Genomic DNA, 18,728 nt, shown 5'->3' on the forward strand with positions numbered 1-18,728 from the left:
AGTATCACACAGGAGAGGATTAGATACACGGCTCAGTAGACGGTATCACACAGGATAGGATTAGATACACAGCTCAGCAGACAGTATCACACAGGATAGGATTAGATACACGGCTCAGCAGACAGTATCACACAGGAGAGGATTAGATACACGGCTCAGCAGATAGTATCACACAGGAGAGGATTAGATACACAGCTCAGCAGACAGTATCATACAGGATAGGATTAGATACATGGCTCAGCAGACAGTATCACACAGGAGAGGATTAGATACAGCAGCTCAGCAGACAGTATCACACAGGATAGGATTAGATACACGGCTCAGCAGACAGTATCACACAGGACAGGTTTAGATACACGGCTCAGCAGACAGTATCACACAGGAGAGGATTAGATACACGGCTCAGCAGACAGTATCACACAGGATAGGATTAGATACACAACTCAGCAGACAGTATCACACAGCATAGCATTAGATACACGGCTCAGCAGATAGTATCACACAGGAGAGGATTAGATACACGGCTCAGCAGACAGTATCACACAGGAAAGGATTAGATACACGGCTCAGTAGACAGTATCACACAGGATAGGATTAGATACACGGCTCAGCAGACAGTATCACACAGCATAGCATTAGATACATGGCTCAGCAGACAGTATCACACAGGAGAGGATTAGATACTCGGCTCAGCAGATAGTATCACACAGGAGAGGGTTAGATACACGGCTCAGCAGACAGTATCACACAGGAGAGGATTAGATACATGGCTCAGCAGACAGTATCACACAGGAGAGGATTAGATACACGGCTCAGCAGACAGTATCACACAGGAGAGGATTAGATACATGGCTCAGCAGACAGTATCACACAGGATAGGATTAGATACACGGCTCAGCAGACAGTATCACACAGGAGAGGATTAGATACACGGCTCAGTAGACGGTATCACACAGGAGAGGATTAGATACACAGCTCAGCAGACAGTATCACACAGGAGAGGATTAGATACACGGCTCAGTAGACGGTATCACACAGGAGAGGATTAGATACACGGCTCAGCAGACAGTATCACACAGGATAGGATTAGATACACGGCTCAGCAGATAGTATCACACAGGAGAGGGTTAGATACACGGCTCAGCAGACAGTATCACACAGGAGAGGATTAGATACACGGCTCAGCAGACAGTATCACACAGGATAGGATTAGATACACGGCTCAGCAGACAGTATCACACAGGAGAGGATTAGATACACGGCTCAGCAGACAGCATCACACAGGAGAGGATTAGATACACGGCTCAGCAGACAGTATCACACAGGATAGGATTAGATACACGGCTCAGCAGACAGTATCACACAGGAGAGGATTAGATACACGGCTCAGTAGACGGTATCACACAGGATAGGATTAGATACACGGCTCAGCAGACAGTATCACACAGGATAGGATTAGATACACGGCTCAGCAGATAGTATCACACAGGAGAGGGTTAGATACACGGCTCAGCAGATAGTATCACACAGGAGAGGGTTAGATACACGGCTCAGCAGACAGTATCACACAGGAGAGGATTAGATACACGGCTCAGCAGACAGTATCACACAGGATAGGATTAGATACACGGCTCAGCAGACAGTATCACAAAGGATAGGATTAGATACACGGCTCAGCAGACAGTATCACACAGGAGAGGATTAGATACACGGCTCAGCAGACAGTATCACACAGGATAGGATTAGATGCACGGCTCAGCAGACAGTATCACAAAGGATAGGATTAGATACACGGCTCAGCAGACAGTATCACACAGGAGAGGCTTAGATACACGGCTCAGCAGACAGTATCACACAGGAGGGGATTAGATACACGGCTCAGCAGACAGTATCACACAGGAGAGGATTAGATACACGGCTCAGCAGACAGTATCACACAGGAGGGGATTAGATACACGGCTCAGCAGACAGTATCACACAGGAGGGGATTAGATACACGGCTCAGCAGACAGTATCACACAGGAGGGGATTAGATACACGGCAGGGGGCCAGTCACTTACTCTTTGCTCTCATGAGCGTTGGGCTGGGGCACCGGATCCGTCAGTCGCATCTCAAACTCATTGCAGCGCAGCGGCACCTCCCGGTAGTGGCAGATCAGGCCGTACAGACTGTCAAACACCAGGTTGTCGGTCAGGTAGAACTTGGTGGTGCCGGCCTCCTGTCTGGAATGGATGCGGCAGTGCTGAACGCGGCTGGACCGCCTGGAAGAGACGAATAGGAAACGAGTGCAGTGTTTATATGCATACCCTAAAAATACTGGGGACACATCACACCCCTTTATTGTCCACCTCATTCAATCTTTGAGTTGCTCTACTTAACAATTATCACATGATTTATAAGATGTTAGTGGGGAATCTATGAAAAACTAAAAGATCTGCTCTTACTGTTACAAACACCCACAAATGTCTTTTCAGATTTATACAGCCACCACTAGGGGGAGCTCACTACATACAGATTTATATAGCCACCACTAGGGGGAGCTCACTACATACAGATTTATATAGCCACCACTAGGGGGAGCTCCCTGCATACAGATTTATACAGCCACCACTAGGGGGAGCTCACTACATACAGATTTATATAGCCACCACTAGGGGGAGCTCCCTGCATACAGATTTATACAGCCACCACTAGGGGGAGCTCACTACATACAGATTTATATAGCCACCACTAGGGGGAGCTCCCTGCATACAGATTTATACAGCCACCACTAGGGGGAGCTCACTACATACAGATTTATATAGTCACCACTAGGGGGAGCTCACTACATACAGATTTATACAACCACCACTAGAGGGAGCTCACTACATACAAATTTATACAGCCACCACTAGAGGGAGCTCACTACATACAGGTTTATACAGCCACCACTAGAGGGAGCTCACTACATACAGATTTATACAGCCACCATTAGAGGGAGCTCACTACATACAGATTTATACAGCCACCACTAGGGGGAGCTCACTGCATACAGATTTATACAGCCACCACTAGAGGGAGCTCACTACATACAGGTTTATACAGCCACCACTAGAGGGAGCTCACTACATACAGATTTATACAGCCACCATTAGAGGGAGCTCACTACATACAGATTTATACAGTCACCACTAGAGGGAGCTCACTACATACAGATTTATAGAGCCACCACTAGGGGGAGCTCACTGCATACAGATTTATACAGCCACCACTAGGGGGAGCTCACTGCATACAGATTTATACAGCCACTACTAGAGGGAGCTCACTACATACAGATTTATACAGCCACCATTAGAGGGAGCTCACTACATACAGATTTATACAGCCACCATTAGAGGGAGCTCACTACATACAGATTTATATAGCCACCACTAGGGGGAGCTCCCTGCATACAGATTTATACAGCCACCACTAGGGGGAGCTCCCTGCATACAGATTTATACAGCCACCACTAGAGGGAGCTCACTGCATACAGATTTATACAGCCACCACTAGGGGGAGCTCACTACATACAGATTTATATAGCCACCACTAGGGGGAGCTCACTACATACAGATTTATACAGCCACCACTAGGGGGAGCTCCCTGCATACAGATTTATACAGCCACCACTAGGGGGAGCTCACTACATACAGATTTATATAGCCACCACTAGGGGGAGCTCACTACATACAGATTTATACAGCCACCACTAGGGGGAGCTCACTACATACAGATTTATACAGCCACCACTAGGGGGAGCTCACTACATACAGATTTATACAGCCACCACTAGGGGGAGCTCCCTGCATACAGATTTATACAGCCACCACTAGGGGGAGCTCCCTGCATATAGATTTATACAGCCACCACTAGAGGGAGCTCACTACATACAGATTTATACAGCCACCACTAGAGGGAGCTCACTATATACAGATTAATACAGCCACCACTAGGGGGAGCTCATTACATACAGATTTATACAGTCATCACTAGGGGAGTTCACTACATACAGATTTATACAGCCACCACTAGAGGGAGCTCACTACATACAGATTTATACAGCCACCACTAGAGGGAGCTCACTACATACAGATTAATACAGCCACCACTAGGGGGAGCTCATTACATACAGATTTATACAGTCATCACTAGGGGAGTTCACTACATACAGATTTATACAGCCACCACTAGAGGGAGCTCACTACATACAGATTTATACAGCCACCACTAGAGGGAGCTCACTACATACAGATTTATACAACCACCACTAGAGGGAGCTCACTACGTACAGATTCATACAGCCACCACTAGAGGGAGCTCACTACGTACAGATTCATACAGCCACCACTAGAGGGAGCTCACTACATACAGATTTATACAGCCATCACTAGAGGGAGCTCACTACATACAGATTTATACAGTCACCACTAGAGGGAGCTCACTACATACAGATTTATACAGCCACCACTAGAGGGAGCGAACTCACTAAATACAGATTAATACAGCCACCACTAGAGGGAGCTCACTACATACAGATTTATACAGCCACCACTAGAGGGAGCTCACTACATACAGATTTATACAGCCACCACTAGAGGGAGCTCACTACATACAGATTTATACAGCCACCACTAGAGGGAGCGAACTCACTAAATACAGATTAATACAGCCACCACTAGAGGGAGCTCACTACATACAGATTTATACAGCCACCACTAGAGGGAGCTCACTACATACAGATTTATACAGCCACCACTAGAGGGAGCTCACTACATACAGATTTATACAGCCACCACTAGAGGGAGCTCACTATGTACAGATTCATACAGCCACCACTAGAGGGAGCGAGCTCACTAAATACAGATTAATACAGCCACCACTAGAGGGAGCTCACTACATACAGATTTATACAGCCATCACTAGAGGGAGCTCACTACATACAGATTTATACAGTCACCACTAGAGGGAGCTCACTACATACAGATTTATACAGTCACCACTAGAGGGAGCTCACTACATACAGATTTATACAGCCACCACTAGAGGGAGCGAACTCACTAAATACAGATTAATACAGCCACCACTTGAGGGAGCTCACTAAATACAGATTTATACAGCCACCACTAGAGGGAGCTCACTACATACAGATTTATACAGCCACCACTACAGGAGCTCACTGCATACAGATTTATACAGCCACCACTAGAGGGAGCTCACTACATACAGATTTATACAGCCACCACTAGAGGGAGCTCACTACATATAGATTTATACAGCCACCACTAGAGGGAGCTCACTACATACAGATTTATACATCCACTACTAGAGGGAGCTCACTGCATACAGATTCATACAGCCACCACTAGAGGGAGCTCACTACATACAGATTTATACAGCCACCACTAGAGGGAGCTCACTACGTACAGATTCATACAGCCACCACTAGAGGGAGCGAGCTCACTAAATACAGATTAATACAGCCACCACTAGAGGGAGCTCACTACATACAGATTAATACAGCCACCACTAGAGGGAGCTCATTACATACAGATTTATACAGCCACCACTAGGGGGAGCTCACTACATACAGATTTATACAGCCACCACTACAGGGAGCGAACTCACTAAATACAGATTAATACAGCCACCACTAGAGGGAGCTCACTACATACAGATTTATACAGCCACCACTAGAGGGAGCTCACTACATACAGATTTATACAGCCACCACTAGAGGGAGCTCACTACATACAGATTTATACAGCCACCACTACAGGAGCTCACTGCATACAGATTTATACAGCCACCACTAGAGGGAGCTCACTACATACAGATTCATACAGCCACCACTAGATGGAGCTCACTACATACAGATTCATACAGCCACCTCTAGGAGTCTGTAGTCTGTGGAGGAAGGTGTGTCATTGCGTTTGCTCCATAGGAGCCACCAGTTTTTTTGTATCCAGGAATCCCCCCCTCTCTGACCTAGGGAAGAGAGGGGTTTAGCGGATGAACTGTGGGGTTGAGTCCCTGTCTCCCACCCCTCAATGTAAGCCGGCGTGGGGTGGGAGCTCATTGCTACAGGCAAAGAGGGTCACCAGATCCAACAAGGCCCAAAGCTTGAGGAGCCCAGGAAGACCCAGGAGGGCTGCAAAGCCCCTAAGGCTGAGGGCCACTGCGGTGTCTCCTCCCGGAGGTGAGCAGAGTGAGTGACTGCTTGCAGAGGTGCAGCGGTGGCGGTGCAGAAGGATTGGTGGACTGGGGCCGCACGAGAGCCGGTTACCAGCTATGGCTCCCGCATCCATTTGTACCTCTGTGAGTATGAGGAGGCCGGGAAGACCCTGAGGAGGCTCCGGAGGAGATGAAGGAGGCGAGGCAGGCTGCAGACAGAGCCTCCCGCACAGAGAAGTCTGCCCTAACAGCCAGGATATCCAGCCTGGGGATATGCATCGAGGGCATGGAAGCCCGGAGAGCGGCCATATTGGACAACAGCGGGCCCTTTCGGGAAAAGCTGGAGAATGAGGATCGGTTCCACAACATGGCTGCTGCAAAGGAGCCAGAGGGGTCTCAGAGTCCGACCCAGGAGGAGGCGGTGGACCAAGTGGAGATGGAGGAGGCACCGTACCCACCTGGGGGCTTGGTAAGTGATCTCCAGGCCACACACAGCGGGATAGATCCAGTGCAGGTCCCACTCCCATCAGACAATAGTATTTCAGAGGATGATGGGGGTGATGCGGATGATAGCCGCAGTGATAACAGCAGTAGTGGGGGTTGCCTCGTCATGCAGCAGATCTGTCAGCTCGAGTCCCCAGTAAATTATGCCCACCTAACGTTTGGGGATGAGGTCTGCGGGGACGAGGCAACCAGGAGGGGGGAAAAGAAACGGAAAAAAGGAAGAAAACATCGGAGGAGAGGTTGGTGTTTGTCCCCCTTCCTGGGACCCCCCGGTCCCGCTGTGTGGAGCCCGCTACCCACCCCGGCCCGGGCCCTGCAGTGGGTCCGGTGGGAGGGAGCGGGGAGAGTACAAGACATAGGGCGCAGGTCGTCATCTGGAGCGTGGCTCTGTGGCGGGTGGTAATAAGAGGGGTCCAGGCCCGGCCCTCAGTGAGAGGGGGGGGACGGCCTAGTGCCTGCTGACTTGCTGACCCTCGGGGGTGGAGACTGTGGGTACCTTGTCGGCCGGTCGCCGGTCCCCGCAGTGTTGGCGGTGCGCTGTCAGCCGGAGCCACATCATCGGCAGAGTGCTGTGGTGTCGGGGTCCCCCACATGCAGATCCGATGCTGGGTCAAGGTCAGGGACCCCGGCACCGGTTATAATCTCGGGTGCAGCTGTAATGGCTGCGGTAATGCCGGCCCGGACCGCACCTCCTGTATCTGCGGGGGACCCGGCGGTGAAGTGCACACAGGAGCATGGAGATGGTCTGCAGGAGAGGCTGGAGCAACGGTCTGCAGCAGCAGCTGCCAGCACATGATCTGCTGAAAAGCAGGGCGTGGTAGTTAAACCCTGCAGCATCGCCCTTAAAGGGGCAACTGCATTACAAATAACAACCCCCCAGCAGAAAGCCGTGTAAAAAATAGAGGTAGAAATGTAAATAAGAATGGAAGTGGTGCGAGTGGTGTGAATAGTGTCTGTGACAATGGTTTAGGGTCAGGTGTTGGAGGGGTGGTTTCTGCTGTGGGAATGGGGGTGTGAATGGTGTCAATGTGGTTTCTGCTGGAGGAATGGTTGGTGTGAATGGTGCCAGCGCGGGGACTTCTACTAGTGGAAATGGTGAGGCTGAGGTAAGCGAGGTGGAGATGGTTGACTGCGAGGTTGAGGGTTCAGGCAATTTAGGGGCTGGTCTATCGCCCCCCTCGCCTGCAGGCACCATTAGTTATGCGGCTGCTGCCGGTGGGGTTCTACAGGGGTCTTCCTCATCTCCTCACCCAGGGAATGATGCTTTTTGCCACAGTTTCCTGGAGGCCCTCAAAAAAGGGGAGCGGACAATCAATGTAGAGGGAAAAGAGGTGGAGATGTCCTACTGGCTAGATAAGTTTGGTCTAGCTGCCTTCCAAGAGAAAAGGTAGGGGGGGGCCCGTGTGGTCCCTCCCGACAGCCGGGCAGGGGGTCTCCAGGAGAAATGTGGTTCGTCTTCTCTGGAGGGGCGATGAGGCGGACAAATGTGGTGAAGCTCCTCATGAAGATGGATTTCAGTGCTATTGACTAGTGATGAGCGAGCATGCTCGCCACTGCTGGTACTCGCCCGAGCATCTCAGTACTCGAGATGCTCGGAGCTCGCCGAGTACTTGCGCGATGCTCGGGCGGGAGCTCGGATCCCCGTCCTGCATGTTTGCCGCTATTTAGAGCACCAATCATGCAGGGATTGTCTGCCACTCACTGTAATGCCGCAGCCATGGTGGTTGTGGCATTACAGTGATTGCTCAAATCGATGGGAACAGTGCTCACAGAGAAACATGAAAAGCGGCAATTCATCAGCGGCATACACCGGTACTCGACAATTTATAACAGAAAGAATAGAGCATCACACATAGATTAGATAGAAACATGTCAGTCACATATATAATAAGTACAGTGACAGTGTTGATTACTGTACTTGTCATTCAGTGTTAAAATAAAGGATTTATTAAAAAAAAAATTGGCGTGGGGTTCCCCATAATTTTAGTCTCTAGCGGAGGTTAAGCAGACAGCTGGGGCAGATGTTTGAAGCCTGGGAAGGGGGTAATACCCACGGAGCTTCCCAGACTACTAATATCAGCCCCCAGCTGAATACCTAGCCTTTACTAGCTATTAAAATGGGGGACCCCCCAAAAAAAATGACGTGGGGTCCCCCCTATTTTAATAGCTAGCAAAGGCTAGGCAGACAGCTGGGGGCTGATATTAGTAGCCTGGGAAGGGTGCCATGAATATTGGCCCCCTCCCAGGCTAGAAACACCAGCCGTCAGCCGCCCCAGAAATGGCGCATCCATAGGATGAACCAATTCTGGCTCTTAGCCTCGCTCTTCCCACTGCCCTGTAGCGGTGGCAGTGGGGTAATAGGGTTGGGGTTGATGTCAGCTTATAATGCCAGCTGACATCAAGCCCAAGTTAGTAATGGAGAGGCGTCTATAAGACACCCCCATTACTAACCCCATAGTCAAAGTTACAAAAAAAACACAAACACCCAGAATAAAGTCCTTTAATTGAAATAAACACACATTCCTTTAATGTTCTAAATTAAACCATACTTACCATCACGCCCATTCCAGCTGAAGCCAACGATCTCCTGCAATAAAAGAAAAATAATAAAGCAACATCATCCTTACCTTTCCATGGTTCCCACGACAGCTCCAGCTCTGCTACATTCACATGACAGGCTGGACCGCAGCCGAAAGCTGCCATCCAGCTTGCCACGCCACAGACACTGAGAAGTGCAGGCATGCTTGCGCTCCTCAGTGTCTCACTGTGACGGCATAAAGATGAGCCGAGTTCATGTCCAATGAACTCAGCTCACCTCATGCACGTCACTGACAGCGTGGGAGAATTCTCCTGCGCTCACCGATTGAGCAGGAGAATTCTCCCACGCTGGGATGGCATTGAGATGACAGGCTGGATCGCAGCTGAGCACTGCCATCCAGCTTGTCATCCTTCAGAGACACTGCAGAGCGCAAGCATGCCTACGCTCTGCAGTGTCTATGAAGGATGACAAGCTGGATGGCATTGAGATGACAGGCTGGATAGCAGCTGAGTGCTGCCATCCAGCATGCCATCCTTCATAGACACTGCAGAGTGCAGGCATGCTTGCGCTCTGCAGTGTCTCTGAAGGATGACAAGCTGGATGGCAGCGCTCAGCTGTGATCCAGCCTGTCATCTCAATGCCATCCCAGTGTGGGAGAATTCTCCTGCTCAAGCGCTGAGCGCAGGAGAATTCTCCCACGCTGTCAGTGACGTGCATGAGGTGAGCTGAGTTCATTGGACATGACCTCGGCTCATCTTTATGCCGTCACAGTGAGACACTGAGGAGCACAAGCATGCCTGCGCTTCTCAGTGTCTGTGGCGTGGCAAGCTGGATGGCAGCTTTCGGCTGCGATCCAGCCTGTCATGTGAATGTAGCAGAGCTGGAGCTGTCGTGGGAACCATGGAAAGATAAGGATGATGTTGCTTTATTATTTTTCTTTTATTGCAGGAGATCGTTGGCTTCAGCTGGAATGGGTGTGACGGTAAGTATGGTTTAATTTAGAACAATAAAGAATTGTGTGTTTATTTCAATTAAAGGACTTTATTCTGGGTGTTTGTGTTTTTTTGTAACTTTCACTATGGGGTTAGTAATGGGGGTGTCTTATAGACGCCTCTCCATTACTAACCTGGGCTTGATGTCAGCTGGCATTATAAGCTGACATCAACCCCAGCCCTATTACCCCACTGCCACCGCTACAGGGCAGTGGGAAGAGCGAGGCTAAGTGCCAGAATTGGCGCATCCTATGGATGCGCCATTTCTGGGGCGGCTGATGGCTGGTGTTTCTAGCCTGGGAGGGGGCCAATATTCATGGCACCCTTCCTGGGCTATTAATATCAGCCCCCAGCTGTCTGCCTAGCCTTTGCTAGCTATTAAAATAAGGGGACCCCACGTCATTTTTTGGGGGGTCCCCCATTTTAATAGCTAGTAAAGGCTAGGTATTCAGCTGGGGGCTGATATTAGTAGCCTGGGAAGCTCCGTGGGTATTTCCCCCTTCCCAGGCTTCAAACATCTGCCCCAGCCGTCGGCTTAACCTCCGCTAGAGACTAAAATTACGGGGAACCCCACGCCAATTTTTTTTTTAATAAATCCTTTATTTTAACACTAAATGACAAGTACAGTAACCAACACTGTCACTGTACTTCATATATATGTGACTGACATGTTTCTATCTATCTAATCTATGTGTGAAGCTCTATTCTGTCTGTTATAAATTGTCGGGTACAGATGCTGAATTGTCGGCTTTTTTAAAGAGACGGTGCATGAAAATTCGGAGGGCACTAGTGTGTTCCAAGTGCCCTGCTATGTTTTTCATGCACCCTCCTATATACCCTGCCTGCCTGTCTGCCTATATATTCTGCCTGCCTGACGTTTAATTGAGCACTGTTCCCATCGTTTTGGGCAATTTTTGACCTTCTGCAGACCGCCGGGGAGGACCGCCAGAAAAATGCTCGAGTTTCCCATAGACTTACATTGGGCTCGTTGCTTGGGTCGAGCACCCGAGTATTCCAATGTGCTTGACCCGAGCTTCGAGCACCCGAGCATTTTAGTGCTCGCTCATCACTACTATTGACATCTTTGCTTTGATACATCCTTTTGGGACCTCCACCTTTGTTCGGCCGGAGGGCTTGGAGCTCTTTTGGTCGAATTATGAGCTGGTAAAAGAGGAGCCCGGCTGGTGAGCGTTTGCCGTGGAGGCAAGGTCTCTCCAAAATGGGCCGAAGAAAGTGACCATTTTAGCGTGTAATGAGTCTCTTTCTGGCATCGACATAATGACCTGGTTGAGCCGGTACGGCGAGGTTGTGGAGGTCCCTAAGAAGAACCGGGACGATTTTGGCATCTGGTCAGGAGGCTGGACCTTCATGGTGAAGTTGAAACGTTCAGGGGACACTGTCACCCACATCCCTTCCTCAGCTTTCCTGGGAAGGGATCGGATTCGGGTCTTCTACCAGGGGCAGCCGATGGTCTGCCACAGGTACGGTGATCCTCGCCACTTCAGCGCAGGCTGCAAAGTGCAGAAATGTGCCTTGTGTGGCTAGGTGGGTCACCTCACCGCGTCCTGTGGTGTCATTCGATGTCACCTGTGTGGTGATCTAGCTCACCTGTTCAGCCGCTGCCCTCGTTCCTTCTCTAATGCCATGGCCGGCCGGGCGGAGGGGAGCTGCGAGGAAGTTCCTGGCGGTGCAACTTCTGCTGAGGTTGGAGATGGCAGCGGGGGAGGAACTGAGGGGCCGGTGAGGAATGGCAGGGCTAGGGACCCCTCTTACCATCGGAGGCAGGCAAGGCGTCAAGAGGGCAGGGGACAGGAGGAACCTCGGGAAATTGGTGTAATGGCTGCCCCCTCCTCGGAGGCAATGGCCCAGGTCACTGAGGCTCGGGGGGAGGAAGCGGTGAATGGAGGAGATCAGACGGATGGAGAAAGAGGAGGTGGCTGATCTCTCGGATGCCTCCCAATATGAAAGTTTTGATGAGGACGGAGGGGAACAGCCGAAAGAAATGGGTGACAAGTGTACCAAGAGTGCCAAAAGTAAAAAAAAGATGTTAGACGCATGCCGCTAGATTCAGATAGGGGCGAGACAGGTTACATGAATTCTTTGGAATTCTGGGGGAACCGTTACTCAGGGTGACCATAGACCATGTGCTGCAGCTTCTCTCAGGCACACAGGGGTATTGACCCTCAGGCACAGACACGTAGGTTGTTTCACTTGCTGACCAGACACACTTGACATGAGTCCTCATAAACGGTAGAACAGTAGCATTTAATAAGAAGCCGCACAGCCAGTGCAAGTTAAGTCTTATGAGCAACAAGCTCCAGTGACAAACAGTACAGTTTCCTTAGCAGCACAGCAGTTCAGTGTCTTCCCAGTATACAGGACAGCACAGTTTTAATGCAAATGCACATTAATGAACACAGCATTCTTTACAGCACAGTGAGATGGAGGGGGGGGGAGGGTTTGCTGAGGGAGATGATCCCTGTGACACCATTTCTTCCAGTCCTTATCTTTCTGCCTGACAATACTCTGTACTGTTAGTTCAGGAACTCTACCTGACCAGGGCGGCACGGTGGCTCAGTGGTTAGCACTGCAGACTTGCCGTGCTGGGGTCCTGGGTTCAAATCCCACCAAGGACAACATCTGCAAGGAGTTTGTATGTTCTCCCCGTGTTTGCGTGGGTTTCCTCCAGGTTCTCCGGTTTCCTCCCACACTCCAAAGACATACTGATACGGAATGTAGATTGTGAGCCCCATTGGGGACTGTGCCAATAATGTCTGTAAATTGTCTGAACTGTAAAGCGCTGCGGAATATGTTGGCGCTACATAAATAAAAAAAAGAAAAAAAAAGCTTCACTCCTGACTTTCTTTTCACTTGCAGGGGCGCTTCTGTGAGATACAAAACACACACACCACCTTTCTCTTTGGCTCCAACCAGACAGTAAACAACTTCCCCACAATCTCCCTGGGCCTCTGCTAAAACACTCCCCTTCTCCTGTGACTGTGTTAACCCTTCTAGTTGCTGGATGCTTCTGGAGCATAGCACTTCCTGTCTCCTGTGCTTGTGTTACTTCTAATAGTTGCTGGATGCTTTTAAAGCAACAGCACTACTTCTGCATGTCACAAAGAGAAAAAAGAAGGGAGGTGGAAAATCTTCTCCCTCCCTGACCAAGGTGCCTAGGAAAGGTCCCACCGACTCTCCTCTGATCCCCCTCTCCAACAGGTTCAAACTCTTGACGACCCCGCTGAGATGGGGGTGAGGTTCCAGAGGTAAAATCGGGACGGTCTTTGGGAGGTGGCGGGGTTCCTTCTCCAGAGGGGGTGTCTTCCTCGGGAGGTGGGCCAACCCTGGGTCCGGAGATGAGAAAGAGGTGGGAGGGATGAATATCTCGGTCTCTCTGAAAAGAAGAGGGGGGGCTTCGTCGTCCGGAGATGAACAGGCTAGGAAAATGGGTGGGGTAAAGAAAAAGGCCATCTAACTCGATCACTCGTGATGGCGGCACCCACCCCATTGACTCTGGCGTCCATTAATGTCGCTAGTATAAAGTCTGATGCGGCTAGATTTGCGGCTTTTGATTTTCTCACCCGATTTGAGGCTGAAATTTTGTTTTTGCAGGAGACCAGACTTACGGATATGGGGCCATATGCAAGGCGGAGAGCGAGTGGAGGTGTGGGTCCCCGTACTGGTCTCTTGTGGCCGAGCCGTGTAGCGGGGTGGCAGTCCTCTTTAAGACTGCATTGGTTGAATGCCTGTCACGGGTGTGTTGCCACGAAGATCGTCACGAGTACACAGCCTGACTTCTCGCAGCTGACTTGTTGGTGCTTTGTGTTTCTCGGCAGTGAGGGAGTTAATTCTCTCTCTCTCTCTGGGCTAGATGAGGTCCAGCCTCGCCCAGCTGCAATCAATACTTCTGTAGTGAGACTCCTTCATATACCTGCTGGTCTGTTTGGGAGGTGTCGGTGAAAGCATTTCATTTAGACTGACAGAGCGGATCGTGGTGTTTGGAGTTGCTGAGATAAGTGTATTTGGAAGTGTTTTTTCCCTTTCCTCGCTTTATCATTTATCTCCTTTCCCGTTGGTTTTCCCTCTGTTGTAGTTGAGTAGTTGTTTGTATGCAAGGTGGTTTTGGTTTTTCCCTTGTACTGTCTCGTTCGTCTAAATACTGTGTTTGGGCATATTATTTCTTGTTCCCTTTGGTTGTGATCGGGGTCCTTCTCAGGACTAGATTACTGAGGTGCAGGGATCTTCAGGAGGTAGGGGTTACGCTGGCGGCCTGGACCTCTGTACCTTTAACAGTACCTCCAGGTTGAGGGATTAGTCAGGGCCCCAGCTTAGGGTCAGCTTAGGCCCCCTACCTCCAGTATACAGAGACAGCGTGACATTTTCACCGACCCACTTAGTTTTTCTCCAGCTACTATGGATCCAGTAGCCGGTCTAGCTCGGCAATTGCAGAGTTTGTCCATGGAGCTGGCGGACGTTAGGTCCAAGGTTTGGCATCCTCAGGAGCAAGCCGGACCAGAACCTAAAGTAGCTCTCCCTGATAGGTTCACTGGGGGGCGGGACAAGTTTTTTGTTTTCCGGGAGGCATGTAAATTGTACTTTCGGCTGCGGCCTCGGTCATCGGGGAGTGAAGAACAAAGGGTGGGAATTGTCATCTCGCTCCTACAAGGGGACCCACAATCTTGGGCGTTCTCTCTTCCCCCGGGTTCCCCGGCTCTCCAGTCAGTGGATAGGTTTTTCGCTGCCCTGGGACTCGTATATGATGACCCAGATCGGATCTCCCTTGCTGAGTCTAAGTTACGTAGGATCCAGCAGGGAGATCGTCCGGCAGAGGAATTCTGTTCGGAGTTCCGTAGGTGGGCCACGGACACCCAGTGGAATGACCCGGCTCTTAGGAGCCAGTTTTGTCATGGTTTATCCGACAAATTACAGGATGTGTTGGCACAGTATGACTCTCCCGTGTCTCTGGAAGCCGCTATGGCCCTCGCTATTCGCGTGGACAGACGGCTTCGGGAGAGGTGCGGGATAACTCTACCCCCTGTGATGACTCCGGCTCCTACAAGGTCCCCTCATATGGTGGTTCCCCTGGTCAGTCCAGAGGAGCCTATGCAATTAGGAGGGACATCATTTCGGGGGAGGGGACCGGTGGTGCGCCATAAGGCAGGAAGGTGTTTCTTCTGCGGGAGAAAGGGACATTTTATTGGGGGGTGTCCATCCCGTCCCTTGCAGAGTGAAGAGTCGTCGGAAAACTGTTGATCCCAGGTTGTGTGGTGGACGGCAATCTGGGAGTAGGTATTTCGTCCCTAGGTTCGTCTCAGTTTCTCGTACCGGCGGAGGTGGTGGTGGGTACGAGAACTGAGAGGATATCTGTTCTTCTGGATAGTGGGGCCGGGGCTAATCTGGTTGATGCTCGGTTTGCCCGGGTTCAAGGTATGCGGTTGAGTGAGTTGGCTAAACCCATCCCCATATTCTCGATCGATGCCAGGCCTCTCGGGCAGGGAAGTTTTTTGCAAGTTGTGCATGACGTAAAACTTCAAGTGGGGGCAATACATAAAGAACTGTTGTCTTGCTATGTGTTGGAGGGTCTTCCCACTCCTATTGTGTTGGGCCTTCCTTGGTTAGCTAAGCATAACCCGGTTATTAATTGGCAAACCAGGGAGATAAGCCAATGGAGTAAATTCTGTAATAAAAACTGCATGAACACGGTCATTGGTGCGGTTACTCCTTGGGTCTTACCTCCATTTCTGGCGGACTTTGAGGATGTATTCTCGGAGAAAGGGTGTCAGGAACTACCTCCTCATCGCGTGTATGACTGTTCTGTAAAACTGCTCCCTGAGGCCAAGTTACCTAAAGCTAGGTTGTATAACCTTTCTGGTCCTGAGAGGCAGGCCATGAAGGATTATATCTCAGAAAGTCTGGCTAAGGGGCATATTAGACCTTCATCTTCACCGGTGGCTGTGGGGTTCTTCTTTGTTAAGAAGAAAGATGGAGGCCTACGCCCTTGCCTGGATTTCCGTGAACTTAATCGGATTACGGTCCGAGATCCGTATCCGCTCCCACTTATTCCCGATCTCTTTAATCAGATCGTGGGCGCCAAATGGTTCTCTAAGTTGGATCTCAGGGGGGCGTACAATCTGATTAGGATGAAGGAGGGGGATGAGTGGAAGACGGCGTTTAACACTCCGGAGGGGCATTATGAGAACCTTGTCATGCCATTCGGTCTGACTAATGCCCCGGCGGTGTTTCAACACTTTGTTAATGACATTTTTCGCCGCTTGGTGGGACAGTTTGTTGTCATATATCTGGATGATATCCTAATTTACTCGCCGGATCTGGTGTCTCATCAGGAGCACGTTAGGCAGGTGTTACAGATCTTGCGGGATAATAAACTGTATGCCAAGTGGGAAAAGTGTGTGTTCGCCGTACAGGAACTCCAGTTTTTAGGCTTCCTGGTTTCAGCGTCCGGTTTTCGTATGGACCCTGGGAAAGTGCGGGCAGTTCTTGAGTGGGATCGGCCAGAGAATCTTAAGGCACTACAACGTTTCCTGGGGTTTGCTAATTATTACCGGAAGTTCATTCGTAATTTCTCGTCCATGGTTAAGCCTCTCACTGACATGACTAAAAAGGGGACGGATTTTTCTAGGTGGTCTGACAAGGCTTGTCAAGCATTCTCCTCTTTGAAAAAATGCTTTGCCTCGGCGCCCATACTCATTCAACCTGATGCGTCTCAGCCATTCATTGTAGAGGTAGACGCTTCCGAGGTAGGGGTGGGAGCAGTATTGTCACAGGGTTCGTCCCCTGGTAAGTGGCATCCGTGCGCCTTTTTCTCTAAAAAATTGTCGTCCGCTGAGAGGAATTACGATGTCGGCAATAGGGAACTCTTGGCCATTAAGTTAGCTTTTGAGGAGTGGCGCCATTTTCTGGAGGGGGCTGTTCATCCGGTCACCGTCATCACCGATCACAAGAACCTGCTATATCTGGAGTCCGCGAAACGTCTGAATCCCAGACAAGCTAGGTGGTCATTGTTTTTTACCAGGTTTAATTTTGTCGTTACATATCGTCCTGGGTCAAAAAATGTAAAGGCGGATGCCTTATCTCGTAGTTTCCCGGGGGCCGGGAATACGGACGACCCGATTCCTATCCTTCAGGAGGGGGTGGTGGTTTCGGCAGTATGCTCTGAGCTGGAGGAGGAGGTATTGGAGGCTCAGGGGGACGCCCCTGTTGGACCTCCAGGGAGATTGTTTGTTCCAGATCAGTTGCGACAAAAGGTGATCGAGGCACACCATAACTCAGTTTTTGCAGGACACCCGGGGAGTAAAGCTACTGTGGATCTCCTCTCGCGTCGGTTTTGGTGGCCTAATTTACATAAGGAGGTGGTAACTTTTGTCGCGTCCTGTGGGGTTTGTGCGCGCTCTAAGACCTCACATACCCGTCCGTCTGGGGCCCTCTTACCTTTGAAGATCCCGGAGCGTCCTTGGACTCATCTGTCTATGGACTTTATTACGGACCTCCCTCCGTCTTCGGGTAAAACGGTCATACTCGTTGTAGTGGACAGGTTCAGCAAGATGGCACATTTTATCGCTCTTCCGGCTCTCCCTAATGCTAAAACTCTTGCGCAGGTGTTCATTGGGGAGATTGTGAGGCTTCACGGGGTACCCTCCGAGGTGGTGTCTGATCGGGGGTCTCAGTTTGTGTCTAAGTTCTGGAAGGCGTTTTGTGCACGGCGGGGGATGCAGTTGTCATTCTCATCGGCTTTTCATCCTCAGACCAATGGTCAGACGGAACGTATGAACCAGAGCTTGGAGACATATCTCCGGTGTTTTGTGTCAGAGAACCAGGAGGACTGGGCTTCTTTCTTACCTCTGGCAGAGTTTGCTCTTAATAATAGGCGGAGCGAGTCCACTGGTAAGTCCCCGTTTTTTGGGGCATATGGTTTTCACCCCCAGTTTTGTACTTTCAGTGGGGGGGGCTCTTCGGGGGTTCCTGAGGAGGAACGATTTTCCTCATCACTCGCTTCAGTATGGAGAGGGGTGCTGAAGAATCTGAATACTATGGGGAACCGATACAAACGTATGGCTGATAGGAGGAGAGTGTCTGGTCCGGACCTAAGTGTGAACAATCGGGTATGGTTGTCTACCAGGAATATAAAACTTAAGGTTCCCTCCTGGAAACTGGGTCCCAGGTTCATCGGGCCGTACAGAATCAGTTCTATTATTAATCCGGTGGCATTCCGTCTTGACCTCCCCCCTACGTTTAAAATTCACAACGTGTTTCACAGATCATTGCTTAAGAGGTATGTGGCGCCGGTGGTACCGTCACTTTTACCTCCCCCTCCAGTGGTTGTCAATGGTAACTTGGAGTTCCAGGTATCGAGGGTCATTGATTCACGCTTTAATCGCCGGTCCCTTCAGTACCTGGTTCATTGGAAGGGGTATGGTCCTGAGGAGAGGATGTGGGTTCCTGCGTCGGATATCAACGCAGACCGATTAGTTCGGGCCTTCCAC

At 50.2% G+C, this 18,728-nt stretch overlaps 1 protein-coding gene across 3 annotated transcripts in view; it reads right to left on the reverse strand.

Moving 5' to 3' along the window:
* The window catches only part of LOC141266121 (1-phosphatidylinositol 4,5-bisphosphate phosphodiesterase gamma-1-like), a 275,329-nt gene that overhangs the window by 60,375 nt on the left and 196,226 nt on the right, over window positions 1–18,728 (reverse strand). For all 3 annotated transcript variants that reach the window (XM_073680078.1, XM_073680077.1, XM_073680079.1), the window contains one exon: window positions 2,061–2,261. In XM_073680078.1, the coding sequence (XP_073536179.1) occupies window positions 2,061–2,261 (201 nt within the window). The remainder of the gene's footprint in view (window positions 1–2,060; window positions 2,262–18,728) is intronic.

This window comes from Phyllobates terribilis, unplaced genomic scaffold (assembly GCF_046119375.1).
Source record: "Phyllobates terribilis strain yellow unplaced genomic scaffold, ASM4611937v1 Scaffold_4__5_contigs__length_816908805, whole genome shotgun sequence".
Lineage (NCBI taxonomy): Eukaryota > Metazoa > Chordata > Amphibia > Anura > Dendrobatidae > Phyllobates > Phyllobates terribilis.